At 42.4% G+C, this 23,240-nt stretch overlaps 1 protein-coding gene and 1 pseudogene across 1 annotated transcript in view; both read left to right on the plus strand.

The window, feature by feature from the left end:
• Nucleotides 1-618: 618 nt before the first annotated feature.
• Nucleotides 619-16,447, plus strand: LOC112264101 (annotated as a pseudogene).
• Nucleotides 16,448-17,286: 839 nt separating this feature from the next.
• Nucleotides 17,287-23,240, plus strand: part of LOC112263104 (voltage-dependent N-type calcium channel subunit alpha-1B-like) — a 146,432-nt gene continuing 140,478 nt past the window's right edge. Inside the window, exons 1-2 of the mRNA XM_042294885.1 lie at nucleotides 17,287-18,246; nucleotides 20,459-20,564. Of these exons, the coding sequence (XP_042150819.1) occupies nucleotides 17,990-18,246; nucleotides 20,459-20,564 (363 nt within the window). The 5' untranslated portion in view covers nucleotides 17,287-17,989. The remainder of the gene's footprint in view (nucleotides 18,247-20,458; nucleotides 20,565-23,240) is intronic.

The raw sequence follows: 23,240 nt of genomic DNA on the forward strand, positions 1-23,240 counted from the left end.
CCAGAACATGAAATGTTGTCCTTTTAAATGATGACTGGTGTCCGATGTCATTAGAGTCTGTTCTAAAGCTTTTTAACAGGGACGGAGCAGAGTTGAGCATGGCAGGCATGTAGATGGAAAACTCAATGGCCCCCTCCCCCATGAAGCTACCTCCAAGCCTTAAAAGAAAGAGTATTGTCTCTACCAAGCCACATCCGGGTGAGTCATCTTCCTTTCTGGGAAGACTGTTCTTCTACACTGTCTCTCATGTCCACTTTATTTAGTGATGACACACTGTGCCAGCTTGAACCGCCATCTGCCACTTCTCCGTCCGTATGTGTTTGCAGGGTCTAGGACAGGGAAGAGGAAGATGGGAATGTACAACTTTGTTCCAAAGAAGAAAACCAAGGTGTTGAAGGTAAGAGACCCCATCCCATCTACTCTATTGTCAATATTTGTGTAGAAATGCACTGCGGGTGAACAGTGTCCGAATGATTCAGAAAGACGGAAAAGCAAGAAAGTGTCAGAAAGAAGAGAGAAGATCTGACGCACAGAGAGATTTGTGAAATGCAAGAAAGCCATGCACTGTTAGCCAAGCAGTGAGTAGAAAATGAAAAAGATTTAACCAAAGGAAACAAAATGGAGATAGAGGACAACAGCAGTAAGCAGGAATACATTGAATTGACTTTAGAATCGCTAAATCTGAAAGCCCAACATGAGCTGATGTCTCCTTCTCTCTCAGGTAACACTTTACCTAGAGACGAGTTAAACATTTTGTTGTGAAATTATACTTGTACAATACATTAATATGCTGTACATTAAATCTGTTTTGTTGACCTGGATGTTGATTTGTGTTATTTTGCAGGCTTTCCAGTTGATGGTGAGGTGACAGAGACGGACCTGTCTGAAGAGCTCCCTCTGTGCTGCTGTCACATGGAGACCCCATGCAGTAGGGAGAGCCTATTCCAGGCTGAGCACACCTGCATGGCCACAGAGAGGGTGTATGGTCTGGTGAGTCTGACCTGCTCTGAAGCAACATTTCCCTAGTCTTGCACACCAGATATCCTCCCCCAAAGTTTGAAATAGCCTGGGGGCGAAGTTAACCTTTACCCAGGCTTTGTGTGTTGAGCTAGTGTCTAAACAACCATTATCTCTCTGCTCCTTTCTATTTATCTCTCCGTTCATCTCCTCCCTACAGTTGAGTCGATGTCAGAGGAATGTTGTGAAGCCTGAGATGATGCGTCCGTCCAACACAGTGCATCTGCTAGTTCTGTGTGAGGACCACAGGCCAAGCACCAGTGATGCCCTCCCTGCCTGTGGCCTCTTCTGCAGGGCGGTGAGTGGAGGAATACAACAGGGATAAACCAAGATAGACCTGATAGGCTGAGACACCTGTCCCATGACTTTATTGTGGTTGTTCATTCTTAAAGCACTCTGCTTTGCCTTTAATATTAATATCTGACTAATCATGTATGTGTTATGCAGGGGACCTTCATGGAGTACAGACCGTATGGCAGCATCTCTCAGCATTTCCACAGTGGCTGTGCCTCAGTCATCAAGGCCCAGAGCTTCTGTCCCCACTGTGGGGAGGATGCCACCGGGGCCCAGGAAGTCACTGTTCCCAAACCTGTTACTGCCCCCAAACGCGAGCCCGTACTTCCTCTTGTGCCAGCTGTTTCCCCTGTGGCCCCTGTTCCTGCTGTGTCCACCAGGCCCCTCATTCACAGGGCTAAGAAGACCACTGAGCTTGAGAGGACTCTGGACACCTCCCCCAACAACAGATTATTTAGACTTTACTCTTCCATTCTCAATTTGATTCCATCTATCCTCATCTGTGTCTCTTTCTCTCTGCATTAGTGCTAGCATTGATCATTTTCTTGGGTATTTAGCTTAATATGTAATGGTAATGATTGCTGTATGCTGTCTTGTACTAGCCTGAAGAGAGGGCCTTTATGTGATGGAGAGAAACCATCTAAAACGTCACTGGAGAGCATCCTGATGGCCCTGGATGAGGAAAAGTAAGTTTAAAATGTAGCTATTTTTAAAGTCATTACTTAGACTTTTAGCAGTTTGGATGAGATAATACGATATAATGAACATATAGTGGGTCTGTAGTCATTACTGTTTCATGTCAATGATGACTGTAATAGGCACTCTTACAGATGTTTCTGCTGCATACCAAGTGATGTACTGTAGCTAGATTTCTCTTTTTGGTATTTAGTATGAGGCAAAAGAAAGTGAAATATCACACAAAGCAACTGTCCATCACTGCCCATCACGGGGAGCTCCAGAAAGTCATCCATCTGCTGGGTAAGAACATGCCACATCTCTCCAGGTTTCATGTGTATGCCTAGTTCGTTCCTACATGGAGCAACCCTCTTCTAATATTTTAACTTGAATGAAAAAGTAAACAACTTGTTGATTTTATTTTATTTTCACGGTATACTCTATTGTCCCCGGGGGGAAAGTTGTCAACATGACTCAAAAGGCAATTTACCTCTTTGTTCCAGTGGATGGAAAAGACCTCAACACCCTGATGGACCGTCAGAACAAGAGGACCCCTCTACATGCTGCAGCAGCTGAAGGACACCAGGAGGTCTGTCACATGCTCGTCCAGGTGAGGAGATGTACTCTGACATGTAGCAGGTATTGGCTCTCTCTTCACATTAGAATCACTTGGCATACAAGTGTGGCAGATGACTAAGTTAGCAGCTCTGCTGCATTCCTGTCCCTCACGCCAAGAAAATGTATTTGCTTTTCGGGGTCAATATTGACAGTGCTTCTTGAGTACGTTGTGTTTTCAGTGCAGAGGGCTGTGAGTTTCACTCTATTATACAGTGCAAGCAGACAGGTGTAAAAGGTTTCTGATTCCCCATCCCGCTCAGGCTGGAGCTAACCTGGACATTGTTGATGAGGAGCAGAGAACTCCCCTGATGGACGCCTGTGACAACAACCATCTGGACACGGTCAAGTACCCGCTGAGGGCCGGGACAGCGGTCAGCTATAAGGTCAGTGTGTGGAGCAGAGTTCATTGATCCCCTCCATAGATAGGCCATGATCTTCTGTCAACCCCACCAGCTGTGTTACCGTTCATAAGACAAGACTTTCGCCCAAATGAGCTGGACCTCTGGTGTACTGTAGATGTAAAGTGATCAAGCTGTGTTATGTCCATGACACATGTCTTAAACTATTAACCACATGCTGTAGCAGCTCAAGGTAGGTGTTTCGGGCCTCCCGAGTGGCACAGCGGTCTAAGGCACTGCATCGCAGTGCTTGAGGCGTCACTACAGACCCGGGTTTGATCCCAGGCTGTGTCACAGCCGGCCATGACCGGGGACACCCATGAGGTGGTGCACAATTGGCCCAGCATCGTCCGGGTTAGGGGAGGGTTTGGCTGGCTGTGAATTCCTTGTCCGGTCGCGTTCTAGCGACTCCTTGTGGCTGGCCAGGCGCCTGCAAGCTGAATTTGATTGCCAGCGTGCGTTTCCTCCGACGCATTGGTTCGGCTGGCTTCCGGGATAAGTGAGCAGTGTATGTGTCAAGAAGCAGTGCGGCTTGACAGGGTCGTGTTTCGGAGGACGCATTGCTCTCGACCTTCGCCTCTCCCGAGTCCATAAGGGGAGTTGCGGCAATGGGACAAGATTGTAACTACCAATTGGATATCACAAAATTGGGGAGAAAAAGGGGTAAAAAAAAAAGATAAATTGGTGTTTTTTTAAACAGTCATGAACAAAACCAGTGAATAACATTTTGATATTCATCTCCTCTCAGGATATCAGCTACACTGGGACATTACACCATAGTGGATCATCTCCTGTCCAAGACATCCGAACAGGTCAACTGTCAGGTAGTTCCCCATCCACGCTCTGCTCCTTCTTCGACTAACAGGTCCAGTTGAAATGTTAACAGCTTCGTTGAAATCGTCTATCCATAATTCACCCATACTATCAGCTAGGCTTTGGCAGGGTGAGTTGGAGGTCAGTGCTGTTGGAAGACAGTTTAACAGTCTGCCCATTAGGATGTTCAATATATTATGGGTGATATTAAATGGATTGTAAAACTCCTGACCTTAATGGGAAAGCTAGAGACTGAAATTGCTCCTCACTGTTGTCATGATTCCAGGTGATTTACCATGTTTTGCCTTGCATTTCTATGCCTTCAAACTGTTAGTAAGTAATGCCCTCTCACATTGTGTGCAATAAGATAATCCAAAGCAGGGGTTTCAAACCCTTTTTCATGGAGTAACTACAGTGTTGTTGATCCATTCTCAGTTTTCTCCTATCACAGCCATTAAACTCTGTAACTGTTTTAAAGTCACCAGTGGTCTCATGGTGAAATCCTTGAGCGGTTTCCTTCCTCTCCGGCAACTGGATTAGGAAGGATGCCTGTTTCTTTGTAGTGACTGGGTGTATTGATACACCGTCCAAAGTGTTGTTAGTAACTTCACCATACTCGAAGGGATATTCAATGTCTGCTTACTTTGATTTTTTTTAACCCATCTACCAATAGGTGCCCTTCTTTGAGAGGCATTGAAAAACCTCCCTGGTCTTTGTGGTTGAATCTGTGTTTGAAATTCACTGCTTGACTAAGGGACCTTGCAGATAATTGTATATGTGGGGTACAGAGATGAGGTAGTCATTCATGTATGAAACACTATTATTACAAACCAGAGTGAGTCCATGCAACTTATTATGTGGCTTATTTACTCCGGAACTTATTTAGGCTTGCCTTAACAAAGGTGTTGAATACCTATTGACTTAAGACATTTCAGCCTGTAACACAACAAAATGTGGAAAAAGTCAAGGGGTGTGAAGACTTTCTGAAGGCACTGCAGCTGCGAGCAGCAATGAACAGTGTTCACAGGATGTCAGAAAGGACACAAGATCAGTTGGAAAACAAAGTGAGCATTCTATCGCATAGGAACTATCTTCCTTTGTGTGTAATCGTGAGTCTAAATACAAAATCTGTGTCGTTTCAGATCGGTATGATCGGTAACAGATCGGTAACAGATCGGTAACAATCCAGATTTTTTTTTTACCCCTCAAATAAAGGTTTCCGTTTTGTAAAAACATTTCTATTTAGTTTTATATTATTCAGTTTTAGTTCCAGTCTTAGGGACAGAAAGTAGCCTATGCGTGGGAGGCTAGAATCCAATTATGTGTATTTTTTGTATTTTTGGGGATGTCACTTCTTTCCACTGAGGGACAGCAATGCATAAAGTGATGGGTCAGGTCATAGGTCCGGTTTAAAGGTAGACTCAGTGAGATGATGCAGATGCACCAGGTGATTTAGAAAAAAAGCTCAGCTATCACCATTGAGACCGTGTCTGTGCCTCGACCTAGGTTGGGCAAAACTAAACATGGCGGTGTTCACCTTAGCAATCTCACTAGGATAAAGACCACCTCCATTCCTGTCATTACTGAAAGAGATCATGATACCTCACATCTCAAAATAGGGCTACTTAATGTTAGATCCCTTACTTCAAAGGCAATTATAGTCAATGAACTAATCACTGATCATAATCTTGATGTGATTGGCCTGACTGAAACATGGCTTAAGCCTGATGAATTTATTGTTTTAAATGAGGCCTCACCTCCTGGCTACACTAGTGACCATATCCCCCGTGCATCCCGCAAAGGCGGAGGGGTTGCTAACATTTACGATAGCAAATTTCAATTTACAAAAAAAAAATGACGTTTTCATCTTTTGAGCTTCTAGTCATGAAATCTATGCAGCCTACTCAATCACTTTTTATAGCTACTGTTTACAGGCCTCCTGGGCCATATACAGCGTTTCTCACTGAGTTCCCCGAATTCCTATCGGACCTTGTAGTCATAGCAGATAATATTCTAATCTTTGGTGACTTTAATATTCACATGGAAAAGTCCACAGACCCACTCCAAAAGGCTTTCGGAGCCATCATCGACTCAGTGGGTTTTGTCCAACATGTCTCTGGACCCACTCACTGTCACAGTCATACGCTGGACCTAGTTTTGTCCCATGGAATAAATGTGGTGGATCTTAATGTTTTTCCTCATAATCCTGGACTATCGGACCACCATTTTATTACGTTTGCAATTGCAACAAATAATCTGCTCAGACCCCAACCAAGGAACATCAAAAGTCGTGCTATAAATTCACAGACAACACAAAGATTCCTTGATGCCCTTCCAGACTCCCTCTGCCTACCCAAGGACGCCAGAGGACAAAAATCAGTTAACCACCTAACGGAGGATCTCAATTTAACCTTGCGCAATACCCTAGATGCAGTTGCACCCCTAAAAACTAAAAAAAATTCTCATAAGAAACTAGCTCCCTGGTACACAGAAAATACCCGAGCTCTGAAGCAAGCTTCCAGAAAATTGGAACGGAAATGGCGCCACACCAAACTGGAAGTCTTCCGACTAGCTTGGAAGGACGGTACCGTGCAGTACCGAAGAGCCCTTACTGCTGCTCGATCATCCTATTTTTCTAACTTAATTGAGGAAAATAAGAGCAATCCGAAATTCCTTTTTGATACTGTCGCAAAGCTAACTAAAAAGCAGCATTCCCCAAGAGAGGATGACTTTCACTTTAGCAGTGATAAATTCATGAACTTCTTTGAGGAAAAGATTATGATTATTAGAAAGCAAATTACGGACTCCTCTTTAAACCTGCGTATTCCTCCAAACCTCAGTTGTCCTGAGTCTGCACAACTCTGCCAGGACCTAGGATCAAGAGAGACGCTCAAGTGTTTTAGTACTATATCTCTTGACACAATGATGAAAATAATCATGGCCTCTAAACCTTCAAGCTGCATACTGGACCCTATTCCAACTAAACTACTGAAAGAGCTGCTTCCTGTGCTTGGCCCTCCTATGTTGAACATAATAAACGGCTCTCTATCCACTGGATGTGTCCCAAACTCACTAAAAGTGGCAGTAATAAAGCCTCTCTTGAAAAAGCCAAACCTTGACCCAGAAAATATAAAAAACTATCGGCCTATATCGAATCTTCCATTCCTCTCAAAAATTTTAGAAAAGGCTGTTGCTCAGCAACTCACTGCCTTCCTGAAGACAAACAATGTATACGAAATGCTTCAGTTTGGTTTTAGACCCCATCATAGCACTGAGACGGCACTTGTGAAGGTGGTAAATGACATTTTAATGGCATCGGACCGAGGCTCTGCATCTGTCCTCGTGCTCCTAGACCTTAGTGCTGCTTTTGATACCATCGATCACCACATTCTTTTGGAGAGATTGGAAACCCAAATTGGTCTACACGGACATGTTCTGGCCTGGTTTAGATCTTATCTGTCGGAAAGATATCAGTTTGTCTCTGTGAATGGTTTGTCCTCTGACAAATCAACTGTAAATTTCGGTGTTCCTCAAGGTTCCGTTTTAGGACCACTATTGTTTTCACTATATATTTTACCTCTTGGGGATGTTATTCGAAAACATAATGTAAACTTTCACTGCTATGCGGATGACACACAGCTGTACATTTCAATGAAACATGGTGAAGCCCCAAAATTGCCCTCGCTAGAAGCATGTGTTTAAGACATAAGGAAGTGGATGGCTGCAAACTTTCTACTATTAAACTCGGACAAAACAGAGATGCTTGTTCTAGGTCCCAAGAAACAAAGAGATCTTCTGTTGAATCTGACAATTAATCTTAATGTTTACATACTTATCTCATATGTATATACTGTACTCGATATCATCTACTGTATCTTGCCTATGCTGCTCTGTACCATCACTCATTCATATATCCTTTATGTCCAAACATATTCAGAAAAATTTATCCCTTTTAACACTGTGTATGACAGTATTTTTTTGGAATTGTTAGTTAGATTACTTGCTTGATTATTACTGCATTGTCGGAACTAGAAGCACAAGCATTTACTGCTAACACTCGCATTAACATCTGCTAACCATGTGTATGTGACAAATAAAATTTGATTTGATTTGATTTGATTTAATGGTTGTACAGTCGTCTCAAATAAAACTGTGAAGGACCTACACATGGAATAAACGTTACACTAACAAAGGAAAACCCTGATCTCTCAATTTTGAAGAACATATCAAGACCATTTCAGAGGACAGCTGGAGTGATTTTTCCATCTACAGGTAACATTGCAAGTAAAAAATCAGTATGGGGAAACTTTCTGTCCAAAAATGATGCAGAAAAATTTATCCATGCTTTTGTCACTTCTAGGTTAGACTACTGCAATTTTCTATTTTCCAGTCACAGGCAGCGGATAAAGCACTAAATAAACTTCAGTTAGTGCTAAATACAGCTGCTAGAATCCAGTGACTAGAACCTAGCATGGAAAAATTTGATCATATTAGGGCCAGTGCTAGCCTCGCAGTACACTGGCTTCCTGTCAAAGCACAAGGGCTGATTTCAAGGTTTTACTGCTAACCTACAAAGCAGTTTTACATGGGCTTGCTCCTACCTATCGACTCTGATTTGGTCCTGGAGATAGACATACCTACACGTACGCTACGGTCACAAGACGCAGGCCTCCTAATTGTCCCTAGAATTTCTAAGCAAACAGCTGGAGGCAGGGCTTTCTCCTATAGAGCTCCATTTTTATGGAACGGTCTGCCTACCCATGTCAGAGACGCAAACTCGGTCTCAACCTTTAAGTCTTTACTGAAGACTCATCTCTTCAGTAGGTCATATGATTGAGTGTAGTCTGGCCCAGGAGTGGGAAGGTGAACGGAAAGGCTCTGGAGCAACGAACCGCCCTTGCTGTCTCTGCCTGGCCGGTTCCCCTCTTTCCACTGGGATTCTCTGCCTCTAACCCTATTACAGGGGCTGAGTCACTGGCTTGCTGGGGCTCTCTCGTGCCGTCCCTGGAGGGGGTGCGTCACCTGAGTGGGTTGATTCACTGTTGTGGTCATCCTGTCTGGGTTGGCGCCCCCCTTGGCTTGTGCCGTGGCGGAGATCTTTGTGGGCTATACTCAGCCTTGTCTCAGGATGGTAAGTTGGTGGTTGAAGATATCCCTCTAGTGGTGTGGGGGCTGTGCTTTGGCAAAGTGGGTGGGGTTATATCCTTCCTGTTTGGCCCTGTCCGGGGTGTCCTCGGATGGGGCCACAGAGTCTCCTGACCCCTCCTGTCTCAGCTTCCAGTATTTATGCTGCAGTAGTTTATGTGTCGGGGGCTGGGATCAGTTTGTTATATCTGGAGTACTTCTCCTGTCCTATTCGGTGTCCTGTGTGAATCTAAGTGTGCGTTCTCTAATTCTCTCCTTCTCTCTTTCTTTCTCTCTCTCGGAGGACCTGAGCCCTAGGACCATGCCCCAGGACTACCTGACATGATGACTCCTTGCTGTCCCCAGTCCACCTGGCCATGCTGCTGTTCCAGTTTCAACTGACCTGAGCCCTAGGACCATGCCCCAGGACTACCTGACATGATGACTCCTTGCTGTCCCCAGTCCACCTGGCCATGCTGCTGCTCCAGTTTCAACTTCCACCTGACTGTGCTGCTGCTCCAGTTTCAACTGTTCTGCCTTATTATTATTCGACCATGCTGGTCATTTATGAACATTTGAACATCTTGGCCATGTTCTGTTATAATCTCCACCCGGCACAGCCAGAAGAGGACTGGCCACCCCACATAGCCTGGTTCCTCTCTAGGTTTCTTCCTAGGTTTTGGCCTTTCTAGGGAGTTTTTCCTAGCCACCGTGCTTCTACACCTGCATTGCTTGCTGTTTGGGGTTTTAGGCTGGGTTTCTGTACAGCACTTTGAGATATCAGCTGATGTACGAAGGGCTATATAAATAAATTTGATTTGATGTGATGCACCAAGCAAACAGTAGCAGTGGGTCAATTTTCGCAACAACCAGGGGCTGCTTTCCCGATAGCGATGGAAGTTAGGCTTACGAGTGTTTTAAAGATGCATTGTTCCTAAAATGGCAGAAGATGCGCTTCCCAAAAGAACATGCGCTTCCCAAAACACCATGCAGGGAGAACGTTTGTTAAGTGCGTTGTTGGAGCGTGTGTTGATACTGATAGGATCGAAAGAAAGGCAGTGCTGTTCTCGGATCATCTTTCTCCCTTAAAATCTTCTCATAACATAATCATTTCTTCACAATACTGACGAAGGATCACCGCCTAGAGAGATATTACCACCTATTGCAGCAAATATTGAGACAGATTTTTCTAATGCTTACCGAATAACAATAATCCACTAAATCACAGATTAGGCACATCCATTGTGCACATGTTGTTGCACATGAAATAAATATATTGAGGCAAAAATTAGGCCTAGCCTACAATGAGCAAAAATAAATTGATCGATTGAACATGAAATTGATTTCAATATGATTGAAATATGTAGGCCTATACTATTTATCTTTTATTGCAGTCATCTTGGTTTTTGTCCTTCGCTTGTTGGTAACAATTTCAAAAACATTGGCAACCTTGTATTTGTAGTCAACTTTGGTATGAAGTTATCATTGGTAAAAGAGAGACTGATAACATCTTGATTCTGTGTTTAGTGGAGATCTACTGTGTCTAAAGTGAAGCGGAAGGGCAAAAAAGCATTTAACAACGCACTTAGCTGTTGTGTTCAAGTGGATCACACAGTCCACCTGGCCGTGCTGCTGCTCCAGTTTCAACTGTTCTGCCTGCGGCTATGGAACCCTGACCTGTTCACCGGACGTGCTGCCTGTCCCAGACCTGCTGTTTTCAACTCCCTAGAGACAGCAGGAGCGGTAGGGATACTCTGAATGACCGGCTATGAAAAGCCAACTGACATTTACTCCTGAGGTGCTGACTTGTTGCACCCTCGACAACCACTGTGATTATTATTATTTGACCCTGCTGGTCATTTATGAATATTTGAACATGTTGGCCATGTTCTGTTATAATCTCCACCCGGCACAGCCAGAAGAGGACTGGCCACCCCTCATAGCCTGGTTCCTCTCTAGGTTTCTTCCTAGGTTCTGGCCTTTCTAGGGAGTTTTTCCTAGCCACCGTGCTTCTACACCTGCATTGCTTTCTGTTTGGGGTTTTAGGCTTTTTGTACAGTACTTTGAGATATCAGCTGATGTAAGAAGGGCTTTATAAAGAAATGTGATTTGATTTGACTTTTGTCAAGTCGATCGCCACCTTTCACAGTGTGTTGCATTCTGAACTTGACCAAAGACTAAAACAGGAACCAATGAATGATTTATGTGTTCAGTGGATGTATACAAATCAATGTCATATTTGAGTCTCTCTGTCAATAATTGATTGTACAATGTACACTCAATATTATATTATGATTTCAGTTTGTGAGTATGTAATACGGGAATGTGAATATGTGAATTTCGACATTCTAAATAATTGGATGTTCTAATTTGACAGCCATGGTTAAACTACATCAGGAGGTACATTTTTCCCGGACATCAAAAATTAAGAAATTGTTTGCAAAACAATTGGCCACTGGATTGACGCAAATAATCCTGATATCATTCTGCCAGGTAAGCATAGGCTATTCGTAGTTAACATTTAATTGAGATGTGTTTTGGGAAAACCTTACCAGCTTTCAATAGATGTAGTTGATTTCCTACTAAGATCAATACATTTTTTAAATATTGTTGGATTTCGTTTTAAGGTCTGGATTCCGTGGTTCCGTCCACATTCTCTGCAACGCAGAATTTATAGGGCCCTATTTATCCTTACCACTCAAATGCACCCAATATCTGTGGTGCTGCTTGTGGCAACATCATCTCACTGAATCTACCTTTAAATTATAAAGTTAATCTCAATTTGACCCGCCAGATTCACAAGCTTCAAAACCCCATTCGATTTTGCCCCCCCACAAAAAAAAAACTCAAACTGAACTGTTAGTTCATTTTGGAGTCAAATAATAGTTTCAGTATAGTTTCAGTTTTTCAAAAGGGTTTTGTTAATTATTTTATTTCAGTTTACTAGTTTTTTTCATGGTTCATTTTAGTTTCAATTTTAGTCTTCTTTAATGAACTTGATTGGTTGTGCTTGGTGTCAGGATGATGGTGGGTGCACCCATATCACCTGGGCTATAGAGTACAAGCACAGAGAGTTGGTCTTACTGCTGCTCTCCAAAGGGGCTGATGTTAACATCCGAGACAAGGTCAGTACTCTATAGGATACATGCTGTTCACCCTACTGTACATCCCATCACCTTACCTACCTTCTGTTCTCACAGTCTGAGGAGGGGAGGCTAGACACAGGCAAGGTTACAGTGGGATGGATCCCATGGGGTGCATAATGTTCCAGTCTGCACGTTTCACCTACAGTACATGGTGTAATCCAAGTTAAAGGGATGCTTCAGAATGTCACCTTGGGCGCATACAACAAGAATAATTAACAACTTAAGTCATAACTGCTATATTTTTTGTAAAGGAGAACATATCAATTGGTCTGTATGAGTATGATTTCTTCCTCAAAACATTTGTATAGTGTATATGACGTACTGTCTACTGATACACTTGACATAAATGGCCCAAAAATGTAACAATGTATCTTCAAGATACAGTAGCCTTTAGATGCAAGGTTGTTTCTGTGGTGTGTGGGGAAGGTATTGCTCCTGGGTATGTTTTTCCACGTTGACCTGTGATCCCTGTTCAGGAGGAGAACATTGGCCTCCACTGGGCAGCCCTGTCTGGCTCCGATGACATCACTCAGATCCTGCTTGATGCCAGATGTGACCTCCATGCAGTCAACGTCCATGGGGACTCACCTCTACATATCGCTGCCAGGGAGAACCAACTGGAATGTGTGACGTGAGCAGTAAGTCTCCGTTCTCCCAGAGCTGCAGCATGACACCAGGTTGTTCTTGAAAATGATGATTTGTTATCAAAATCCCACCTGGAATTTTTATCATAAGCGCACTAACCTGCAATGAGACCAGTTGTAGGTGTATAGCCTAGACACATTTATGGAAGGAACCTGTCCACACATAGATGCACACATCCAGAGACAGTGGCTGCGCTAGCCTGGCCAGTGGGTGGCAGTCATGCTGCTGACCATAGCCATGCTGGGGATGATATCTACTCCTCCAGACTGCTTCTGTCCCGAGGAACAGACGTGAACCTGAGGAACAGAGGGGGGGAGACTCCTCTGGACTGCTGTATCTACAACTCCAAGGTGTGGGCGGCCCTGAACACCAATAAGAAGCTGACAGATGCTAGGAGAAGCATCTGTCTGTTGGAGGAGCTGTAGGAACCACGTGGTTCAGAATGGATTCCGGTAACTGGGCATCCCTACCTCACCATCATCTGATCAATCAATCAATCACATTTTATTTGTCGAATACAATAGGTGTATAGTTTCCCATCAAATGCTTACTTACGAATCCTTTCCCCACAACGCAGAGTTAAAAAGTAAGAAAATTAGCAAATGAAATGTCTATATTTTTGTTATACAGTTTCAGCCCAAAATTAAAATATCCGTTTCTCTATGCACTTGATCAACTATGGCTGCACTGTATGTCTTTTGAGTTAGTTGGACTGGATTTATGTATTCTCTTGTCTGTTTTCAGGGCTCGGCTGCAGCTCTATAAAACCCAGAGGATGGGCTGGGGTGTGAGGGCACTGCAGGATATTCCTCAAGGAACTTTTATTTCCGAGTGAGGCCCTGAATGTTATGGAAGGTATTTTATTGAGTGTATGGAAAACTGCCCAACCATAACTATGATTATGTCTTGGTATACAAATGACATGAGGCCAATTGTGATGTCATGAACAGATGTTAAACCAGGATTTGTCATTTTCAGTTCTTCACTTCATTTTAATGTTGTGATTACACAGAGTATACACAGCAGGCTCTCTTTATTGTGCAGGTACAGTGGGGCAAAAAAGTATTTAGTCAGCCACCAATTGTGCAAGTTCTCCCACTTAAAAAGATGAGAGAGGCCTGTAATTTTCATCATAGGTATACTTCAACTATGACAGACAAAATCAGAAAACAAATCCAGAAAATCACATTGTAGGATTTTTAATGAATTTATTTGCAAATTATGGTGGAAAATAAGTATTTGGTCACCTACAAACAAGCAAGATTTCTGGCTCTCACAGACCTGTAACTTCTTCTTTAAGAGGCTCCTCTGTCCTCCACTCATTACCTGTATTAATGGCACCTGTTTGAACTTGTTATCAGTATAAAAGACACCTGTCCACAACCTCAAACAGTCACACTCCAAACTCCACTATGGCCAAGACCAAAGAGCTGTCAAAGAACACCAGAAACAAAATTGTAGACCTGCACCAGGCTGGGAAGACTGAATCTGCAATAGGTAAGCAGCTTGGTTTGAAGAAATCAACTGTGGGAGCAATTATTAGGAAATGGAAGACATACAAGACCACTGATAATCTCCCTCGATCTGGGGCTCCACGCAAGATCTCACCCCGTGGGGTCAAAATGATCACAAGAACGGTGAGCAAAAATCCCAGAACCACACGGGGGACCTAGTGAATGACCTGCAGAGAGCTGGGACCAAAGTAACAAAGCCTACCATCAGTAACACACTACGCCGCCAGGGACTCAAATCCTGCAGTGCCAGACGTGTCCCCCTGCTTAAGCCAGTACATGTCCAGGCCCGTCTGAAGTTTGCTAGAGAGCATTTGGATGATCCAGAAGAAGATTGGGAGAATGTCATATGGTCAGATGAAACCAAAATATAACTTTTTGGTAGAAACTCAACTCGTCGTGTTTGGAGGACAAAGAATGCTGAGTTGCATCCAAAGAACACCATACCTACTGTGAAGCATGGGGTGGAAACATCATGCTTTGGGGCTGTTTTTCTGCAAAGGGACCAGGACGACTGATCTGTGTAAAGGAAAGAATGAATGGGGCCATGTATCGTGAGATTTTGAATGAAAACCTCCTTCCATCAGCAAGGGCATTGAAGATGAAACGTGGCTGGGTCTTTCAGCATAACAATGATCCCAAACACACCGCCCGGGCAACGAAGGAATGGGCCAAAATACCAGCAACAGTGTGTGAAAACCTTGTGAAGACTTACAGAAAACGTTTGACCTCTGTCATTGCCAACAAAGGGTATATAACAAAGTATTGAGATAAACTTTTGTTATTGACCAAATACTTATTTTCCACCATAATTTGCAAATAAATTCATTAAAAATCCTACAATGTGATTTTCTGGATTTTTTTCTTCTCATTTTGTCCGTCATAGTTGAAGTGTACCTATGATGAAAATTAAGTGGGAGAACTTGCACAATTGGTGGCTGACTAAATACTTTTTTGCCCCACTGTATGTGGGTGAAATCATTACTGATGCAGAGGCAGATGGCAGGGAAAATGGGTTCCTTTTCACCCTGGACAATGAGGTGATTTTAAATGACACCTGGGAGAATCTCACATTGTTATTGGTCAATGGTGTATTCCGAATGTAATATTGTTAATGTGGCATCATTTTTTATACTTTTGTATACCAATGGGCGATGCTGAAGAGCACACAATACCAATGTCAGAGACAACGTTCTTTTGATACCTGTTCCTCTTACAGCACGGCATCTGCTGCTTCAGCTTTTAGTTTGCTTGATGGCTATTTGGTATACTAAAGCATATTGAAAAATGGACAATTTCATGACTGTCTATGCTACCTCCTCACAGGAGGGCTCAACATATCAGCCTTTACTAATTGGATTCATTGAGTGAGTGATTGGAGGCATGGCATTTTACTTTGATGCAATAGATTTTTACAATCGTACGTACTCCATTGCTTTATGCAGGCCTACTTTTAAAGTACGATGTCTTTGAGTACCATGAAAGGCGTCGTTTCATATAAAATGTATAATAATTGTATTTATTGCTTCATCTACTGTTGTGCAGGTGGGTGATGTGCACTGTATTGATGCACGACTCTTTGGCAACATTGGCCGGTTTATAAACCACCTGTGTGAACCTAACCTGCTAGCAGTTCGAGTGTTCACCGTGCAACAGGACCTGCGGTTTCCGCGCATTGCTTTCTTCTCAGCAAGCCCATTCAGTCAGGTGATCAGATTGGGTGAGAGGCACAAAACATATAAGACAATCATTGAATAGAAGGTGTCTTTTCTATGTGGTATTAATGTTGCGCTATATAATCAATCAAAAAGCTAAAGAAAAAGGCTCCAGTACATGAACACGTGCTTTGATGGCTACCCTGAGTTCCCCCACTCAGGTTTGATTATGGCGATCACTTCTGGAAGGTCAAGAGCAAGTATTACAGCTGCCAGTGCTGTTCCCCAACGTGTAGACACTCGTCAGCCGCCATAGCCCAGGGAGCTCAGAGCTTAGAGAGGGTGGCCAGCCCATCCCCAGCCCAACAGTCAAGTTCCCATTTTGCCAAAACACAATCATAACTACCCCATGCCACCTCTGTCCTCCCGCAGCCACCGTGGGGGTCTCTCACTCTCCCCTGACCACCGCTATGACTCATTGTTTAAACATAGACTGATATAAAATGTATTTTTAGTAGATTTGAGGACAGGAATCAAATGCTAAGGGTAGCCCTAGACTGTAACAAATGCTCACCTTTTCCATGTCTCCTTTTTATTAAGTGCACAGTAAAGTAATAAAGTACATTTTTCAAACATGATTTATTTCTCATATTTGTTGATGTGTATACACAGTTTACAAGAAAGCTAGGGGTAGCAATTGCCAATTAATGATGGCCTACAGTAGCCTAGGATACTGTCTAGTTTTGTGTTATGTTATTTAACATGCCCAATTCTCTATTTTAACCATGAATAATATGTAGTACATGTTCTTCTAGCTATTGAACAGTTTTGACATCAGTGACGATGATAGAGATACAGGTAGGCTATAGGCTAGTATTGAATTTGATGCAACCCTCACCCCACCCATGCAGCTGTGTAGCACCACGCAAGACAATAAGCAGCTGTTCATTTTTGCATATTGAAAAATAACATTATACAAGGCAGATTTCAGCTCAGTCTTTAGCGTTTACCAAAGAATAAACATCAGTCATATTCTGCTGTAGCCTAGGCTACCCCACCCGGTCATGATAACCCAAAACGCAGCAATACTTGAAAGGGAGGGAGGATTGCCAGAACCACATCTCAGGAGATTGCGGATGCTATTGAATGAAGAAAAAAAATGAATAAGGATACATTTTTGTTGTCCTTTGTGATTTCTACATTTGCATTGTTTGATGCGATTTATCAAGCAACTTCGGTGATTATTCTACACAGGGGGGGTAAAAAAAAAACGAGAGAGAAGCTGCTTCCCTCTTTCTCCCTGGTGCTATGGATACAGAGACGATACAGGTGGAGCCTGGCGTCTTTTTAGTCACGTGTGCCGATTCATAAGGAGCAGTGGCTGGAGAAAGTGGTTATATTATACATTGCCTGAGAGCGATTTAGCGGAAGCAGAGGTGCCAACCTTGTGTTTTCTCGTTACACCGTGCCCGAATTAATAGGAAGATTATTGGAACGGATCATGTGAGGCACCTCGTTTTCATAAGGAACGTGGGGTAAGGCAATACAAAAGAAAAACTTAAACGCGCAATGGCAAACCAATCGAGGAGGATAAACCAGATACATGCATCTGTTTTATTTGGAGCTTAATTGTAAGTGAGCTATGCAGTCATAGCTCGCCTTATGGCATGCGTTATGCGAATGATGCGAATTGTTATTGCTCGACATTTGTACATGGTAAACTGGCTGTTTTTAAAGCTTAGCCCAGTGAAAAGGGATAGGCTATAGGCTACGTATATGTGGCCATTCAGCCAGAGGAAGACCCATGGACAAATATTTGACATGGAAATATAAACTTTCTCCTTCATGTTTCATATCATTTGAAAATCTTGACAATTGAAAGTATGGGAAGTAACAAGGCGGGGACCAGCCAACAGAATATCTGAAGAAAAATACAATCATTTTATTTTTTAATGTTTGTTGAATATTCTCTTGAACATTACACACACCGAAAGGAACTCGTGGCTGGAACAACTGTGTGTTGTGATGCTTTTTCTCTATCTTTTATCTAGTCTAAGTTTTGATTTTTTCAGTAAGATCTGTGCGATTGTAGAATGGCTCGATTCGAAGAGGAACTATCCAACCGGCGTGGAGGGGTCTGTCAAGCGGGCCCACCAAGGGGGGCAGGTCGGCCAGCAGGCCCCCCAAGCGGCCCTAGGGTGTACAAACAATCAATGGCCCAAAGAGCCAGGACAATGGCCATTTACAACCCCATCCCTGTCAAGCAGAGCTGTCTTACTGTCAACCGGTCTCTCTTCATCTTTAGTGAGGATTGTATCATACGGAAATATGCCAAAAAGATTACAGAATGGCCATATCCTTTGTTGCTTTAAACAACCTAGCCTATTTCTTGTACCATTACATTATTTTATTATAACATTATAGGCCTACTTGGGTTTTAATGGCTTGACGTTATTAAGCACAGGGGGCAAGGTTCCAGACTACAGGGCATTATCTAAGTTAATTTACTGTAGCCAATGAGAAGATATGGCATGGAGGACAACCAGTTGTTGACTGGACTTTGTAATACAGTATAACCACTCTCAGTAGGCCTGTATAGCCATATCCACTCTCTCAGACCCACTCCAATAGGTTATTGTAGGTGATATTGTTTCGTTTTTTGGCAGGATTCCTGTTTTCTCCAGCTTTTGGCATCCTCTCTCTGGTAGGCCTACATGCAGCTAAGTTGCCTACCAAGAACCTGTCAGATTGGTGTTTCTGATCTGTGGCATAAATCTGATCGGTGGCTACAGAACAATTAACATGAAGGCTGGAGGTGTATTTTTTTTCTCTTTTTCAACCCAAATGGCAGTGCAGTGAAAATCTTGTCAGCAGGATAATTTGATTGGTTTTGTAAAGCACCATAAATTATAGGTGAGGCCTATACTTATTTTACTTTCTACTTGACTAATGTATTTGATTCCGGTATATGGGCTAAGTAAACAAGCTTGTGTGATAGTCTGCTCAGGGGACTATGCCACTGTTAGGCTACATATCAAATAACTGCTGTATTGATCCGTTTTGTTTCTCAGACCAAGTCTCTCCTAGCAACGTTTCGGCACAAGCGCTCTCCAAGGTGCTGAATCTACCCATGTGCAAAATGCTGCTCAACAGTAGGCCTAAATGGCAAGCTAGCGGGTAGGCTGTCTAATAAACAGATACAATCTATTCTGCGTGCGTGTCCCATCAAAACAATAAGCCATGAGAATAAATGGAAATGAGTTGTGCATTTAGCCTAGTTTACAAAACCAATTTGTTTCTTTTAAGGCAAAATGTATCATTATTGTCGTTTATGTCCATAAAATGCTAGGTAGAAGTATATTGAAAAAAAAGATCCACCTGTTGATATGATATATTTTGTATAATTTACCAAATGAGGGATATCCTCTGCAGCTTGTGAAACCTGTGCATCAGTGGAGGCTGCTAACGGGAGGACGGCTCATAATAATGGTAGGAACGGGGCAAATGGAATGGCATCAAACACCTGGAAACCATGTGTTTGATGTATTTGATACTATTCCACTGATTGCCACAACCCTATTTGTGCTGTGCTTAGGCCTCCTAGAGAAACAGTCAACCCTGAAGCATATTTCATGAGATTGGGTTAATGAACCTGTGAGGTATTGCAATTCATTTACATTCATTTGTGTAATCGCATCCATTACTTAACTCTAGTGCTGTGTAAACACTTCTCAACCTTTAGCTTACCTGTGCATTTCCAAGCCCCTTTCACAGTATTTTTCTCCCTTGAGTTAGATTCTAGGTTCATGGGAGCCAGTGTAGCAAGAAAGTCCTGAGCTGCCCTAAGCCAGTGAATTATGTGTTTTTATCTGTTGATGTACTGTAGCCCATTGCCTGAGGTAAGACCCTAGTCCTCTGTGCACCACAGTCTCCAGAGGAGATAGCCTCCATAAACAACCATGCGATGACATGGACAGCAGCAACTGAGACATCATGTAAGTCAGCAACTGATAAATCACTCAGTTCCCTCAGTCATGTTTAGTGTTGAGATCCAGTTCAACGGATAAATCACTTAGTTCCCTCAGTCATGTTTAGTGTTGAGATCCAGTTCAACTGAAAAATTACATTTTGGAAAAAAAGGTGCTATCTAGAACCAAAAAGGGTTCTTTAGCTGTTCCCATAGGATAACCCTTTAAAGAACGCCTTTTGGTTCCAGGTAGAACCCTTTTGTATTTCATGTAGAACCCTTTCCACAGAGGGTTCTACATGGAACCCAAAATAGTTCTACCTGGAACCAAAAATGGTTTGCCTTTTTGGAACCCTTTTTTTCTAAAAGTGTAACTTCTTAATGCATGTGTGCTTTGCCATTAGGCTTCAGCTCTTGTATAATTTAGGTTAACCAACCTACTGTTGAGGAGCTTTTTAATATGGTAATTTTACTTCCTCTAGGTCCCATTCTTCTGTTTCTTCCTCCTCCTCATCTTCTTCTTCTGTTAGAATGTATTTCAGATCTTAGGCACTGTATGCCTAACATTACACAGTATTTTTCTTAACTGTCTCACTCCATTTGAATACCTGATCCTGGCCACCATTATAGCCAACTGCATCGTCCTTGCCTTGGAGCAGCACCTACCAGCCGGCGACAAGACCCCCATGTCAGAGCGCTTGGTAAGTGACCATTGCATGGGTCATATGTGCCATACCAATATTATATCATATTTGTTCATTGGTTAACTACACTCTTCTTTCCAAGTGAAAAATAGGTGTCAGTCATTATATTCTCACATACAGGAATAACATATATACAGTGGCTGGTGAAAGTATTTGCCCCCCATTTTTCCTATTTTGTTGCCTTACAACCTGGAATTAAAATATATTTTTGGGGGGTTTGTATAATTTGATTTACACAACATGCCTACCACTTTGAAGATGCAAAATATTTTTTTGTGTGTAAAACAAACAAGAAATAAGACAAAAAAACTGAAAACTTGAGTGTGCATAACTATTCAGTCCCCCCTTTTGCAGCAATTGCAGCTGCAAGTCTCTTGGGGGTATTTCTCTATAAGCTTGTAACATCTAGCCACTGGGATTTTTGCCCATTATTCAAGGCAAAACTGCTCAAGCTCCTTCAAGTTGGATGGGTTCCGCTGATGTACAGCAATCTTTAAGTCATTCCACAGATTCTAAATTGGATTGAGGTCTGGGCTTTGACTAGGCCATTCCAAGACTTTTAAATGTGTCCCCTTAAACCACTCAAGTGTTGCTTTAGCAGTATACCTAGGGTCATTGTGCTGCTGAATGTGAACCTCCGTCCCAATCTCAAATCTCTTGAAGACTGAAAAAGGTTTCTCTCAAGAATTTCCCTGTATTCAGCACCATCCATCATTCCTTCAATTCTGACCAGTTTCCCAGTCCCTGCCAATGAAAAACAAACCCACAACATGATGCTGCCACCACCATGCTTCACTGTGGGGATGGTGTTTTTGGGGTGATGAAAAGTGTTGGGTTTGCACCAGACATAGCGTTTTCCTTGATGGCCAAAAGCTGAATTTTAGTCTCATCTAACCAGAGTACCTTCTTCCATATGTTTGGGGAGTCTCTTACATGCCTTTTGGCGAACACCAAATGTGTTTGTTAATTTTCACTTTAAGCAAAAGCCCAACTCTGTGGAGTGTATGGCTTAAAGTGGTCCTATGGACAGATACTCCAATCTCCGCTGTGGAGCTTTGCAGCTCCTTCAGGGTTATCTTTGGTTTTTGTGTTGCCTCTTTGATTAATGCCTGGTCCGTGAGTTTTGGTGGGCCGCCCTCTCTTGGCAGGTTTGTTGTGGTACTATATTCTCAAAGTTTCTGATATTTTTTATAACCCAACCCTGATCTGTACTTCTCCACAACTTTGTCCCTGATCTGTTTGGAGAGTTCCTTGGTCTTTATGGTGCCGCTTGCTTGGCGGTGCCCCTTGCTTAGTGGTGTTGCAGACTCTGGGACCTTTCAGAACAGGTGTATATCCTGTTCGGGCTAGGCATCCCGCTAGCAGGACAACTTCCGGTGTAACTGGAGGGTGTGCAATTCAAATAAATAATCCTAAATATGATGGTTATTAAACATTTAGGTACATACAAGTGTCTTATATCAGTTGAAAGCTTAAATTCTTGTTAATAGAAGTCTACTGTACGATGTACAGTAGCCATTACAGCGAAAGCAGGCCACGCGATTGTTTGAGGACTGCCCCCCACATCAAAATATTTTTCCACCGGAACAGGTTTTATAAATTCACAAATAGCGATTAAATATTCACTAACTTTTTGAAAATCTTCCTCTGATTTGTCATCCAAAGGGTCCCAGCTATAACATGTAGTGTTGTTTTGTTTGATAAAATCCTTCTTTATATCCCAAAAAGTCTGTTTAGTTGGCGCCATCGATTTTAGTAATCCACTCGTTCAACATGCAGAAAAAGGAATTAGAAAATCTACCGCTAAACTTTCTTTCAACAAGTCAAAATACATTTCTATTTACTCCTCAGATACCCTAAAATGTAATCAAATTATAATATTTCTTACGGAAAGAAGTATGTTCAATAGGAAACTTTAGCAGCTGCGTTTTGTCTTCATTGTGTGCCCAAACACGAATTCCCAAGACTGTGTCCCTGTACTGAAAGTCATATTTCTTATTTGTTTTGGAAGTTACAAGCCTGAAACCTTGCACATAGAATGCTGACACCAGTGGAAGCCATAGGAATTGCATTCTGGAGCTGGAATTCAGAATGCCCCTATACTTTCCATCGTAAGAGCTTGGTCTCTCAAAAAAAAAAGATTCCGGTTGGTTTTCCTATGGATTTCCTCCTACCATATCTATTGTGTTATAGTCTCCTACATTATTTTAACATTTCTACAAACTTCAAAGTGTTTTCCTTCAAATGGTACCAATTATATGCATATCCTGGCTTCAGGGCATGAGCAACAGGCAGTTTACTTTGGGCACGTCAGTCAGGCAGAAATTGAGAAAAAAGGAACCCTAAGAAGATATCTACTGAGATCATGTGACAGATCATGTGACACTTAGATTGCACACAGGTGGACTTTATTTAACTAATTATGTGACTTCTGAAGGTAATTGGTTGCACCAGATCTTATTTAGGGGCCTCATAGCAAAGGGGGTGAATACATACGCACCACTTTTCAGTTTTTATTTATTTTTTGTATTTTTTTAAACAAGTTATTTTTTAAAATTTCACTTCACCAATTTGTGCTATTTTGAATATGTCCATTACATGAAATCCAAATAAGAATCCATTTAAATTACAGGTCGTAATGCAACAAAATAGGAAAAATGCCAAGGGGGGTGA

Source organism: Oncorhynchus tshawytscha, linkage group LG12 (genome assembly GCF_018296145.1).
Source record: "Oncorhynchus tshawytscha isolate Ot180627B linkage group LG12, Otsh_v2.0, whole genome shotgun sequence".
Lineage (NCBI taxonomy): Eukaryota > Metazoa > Chordata > Actinopteri > Salmoniformes > Salmonidae > Oncorhynchus > Oncorhynchus tshawytscha.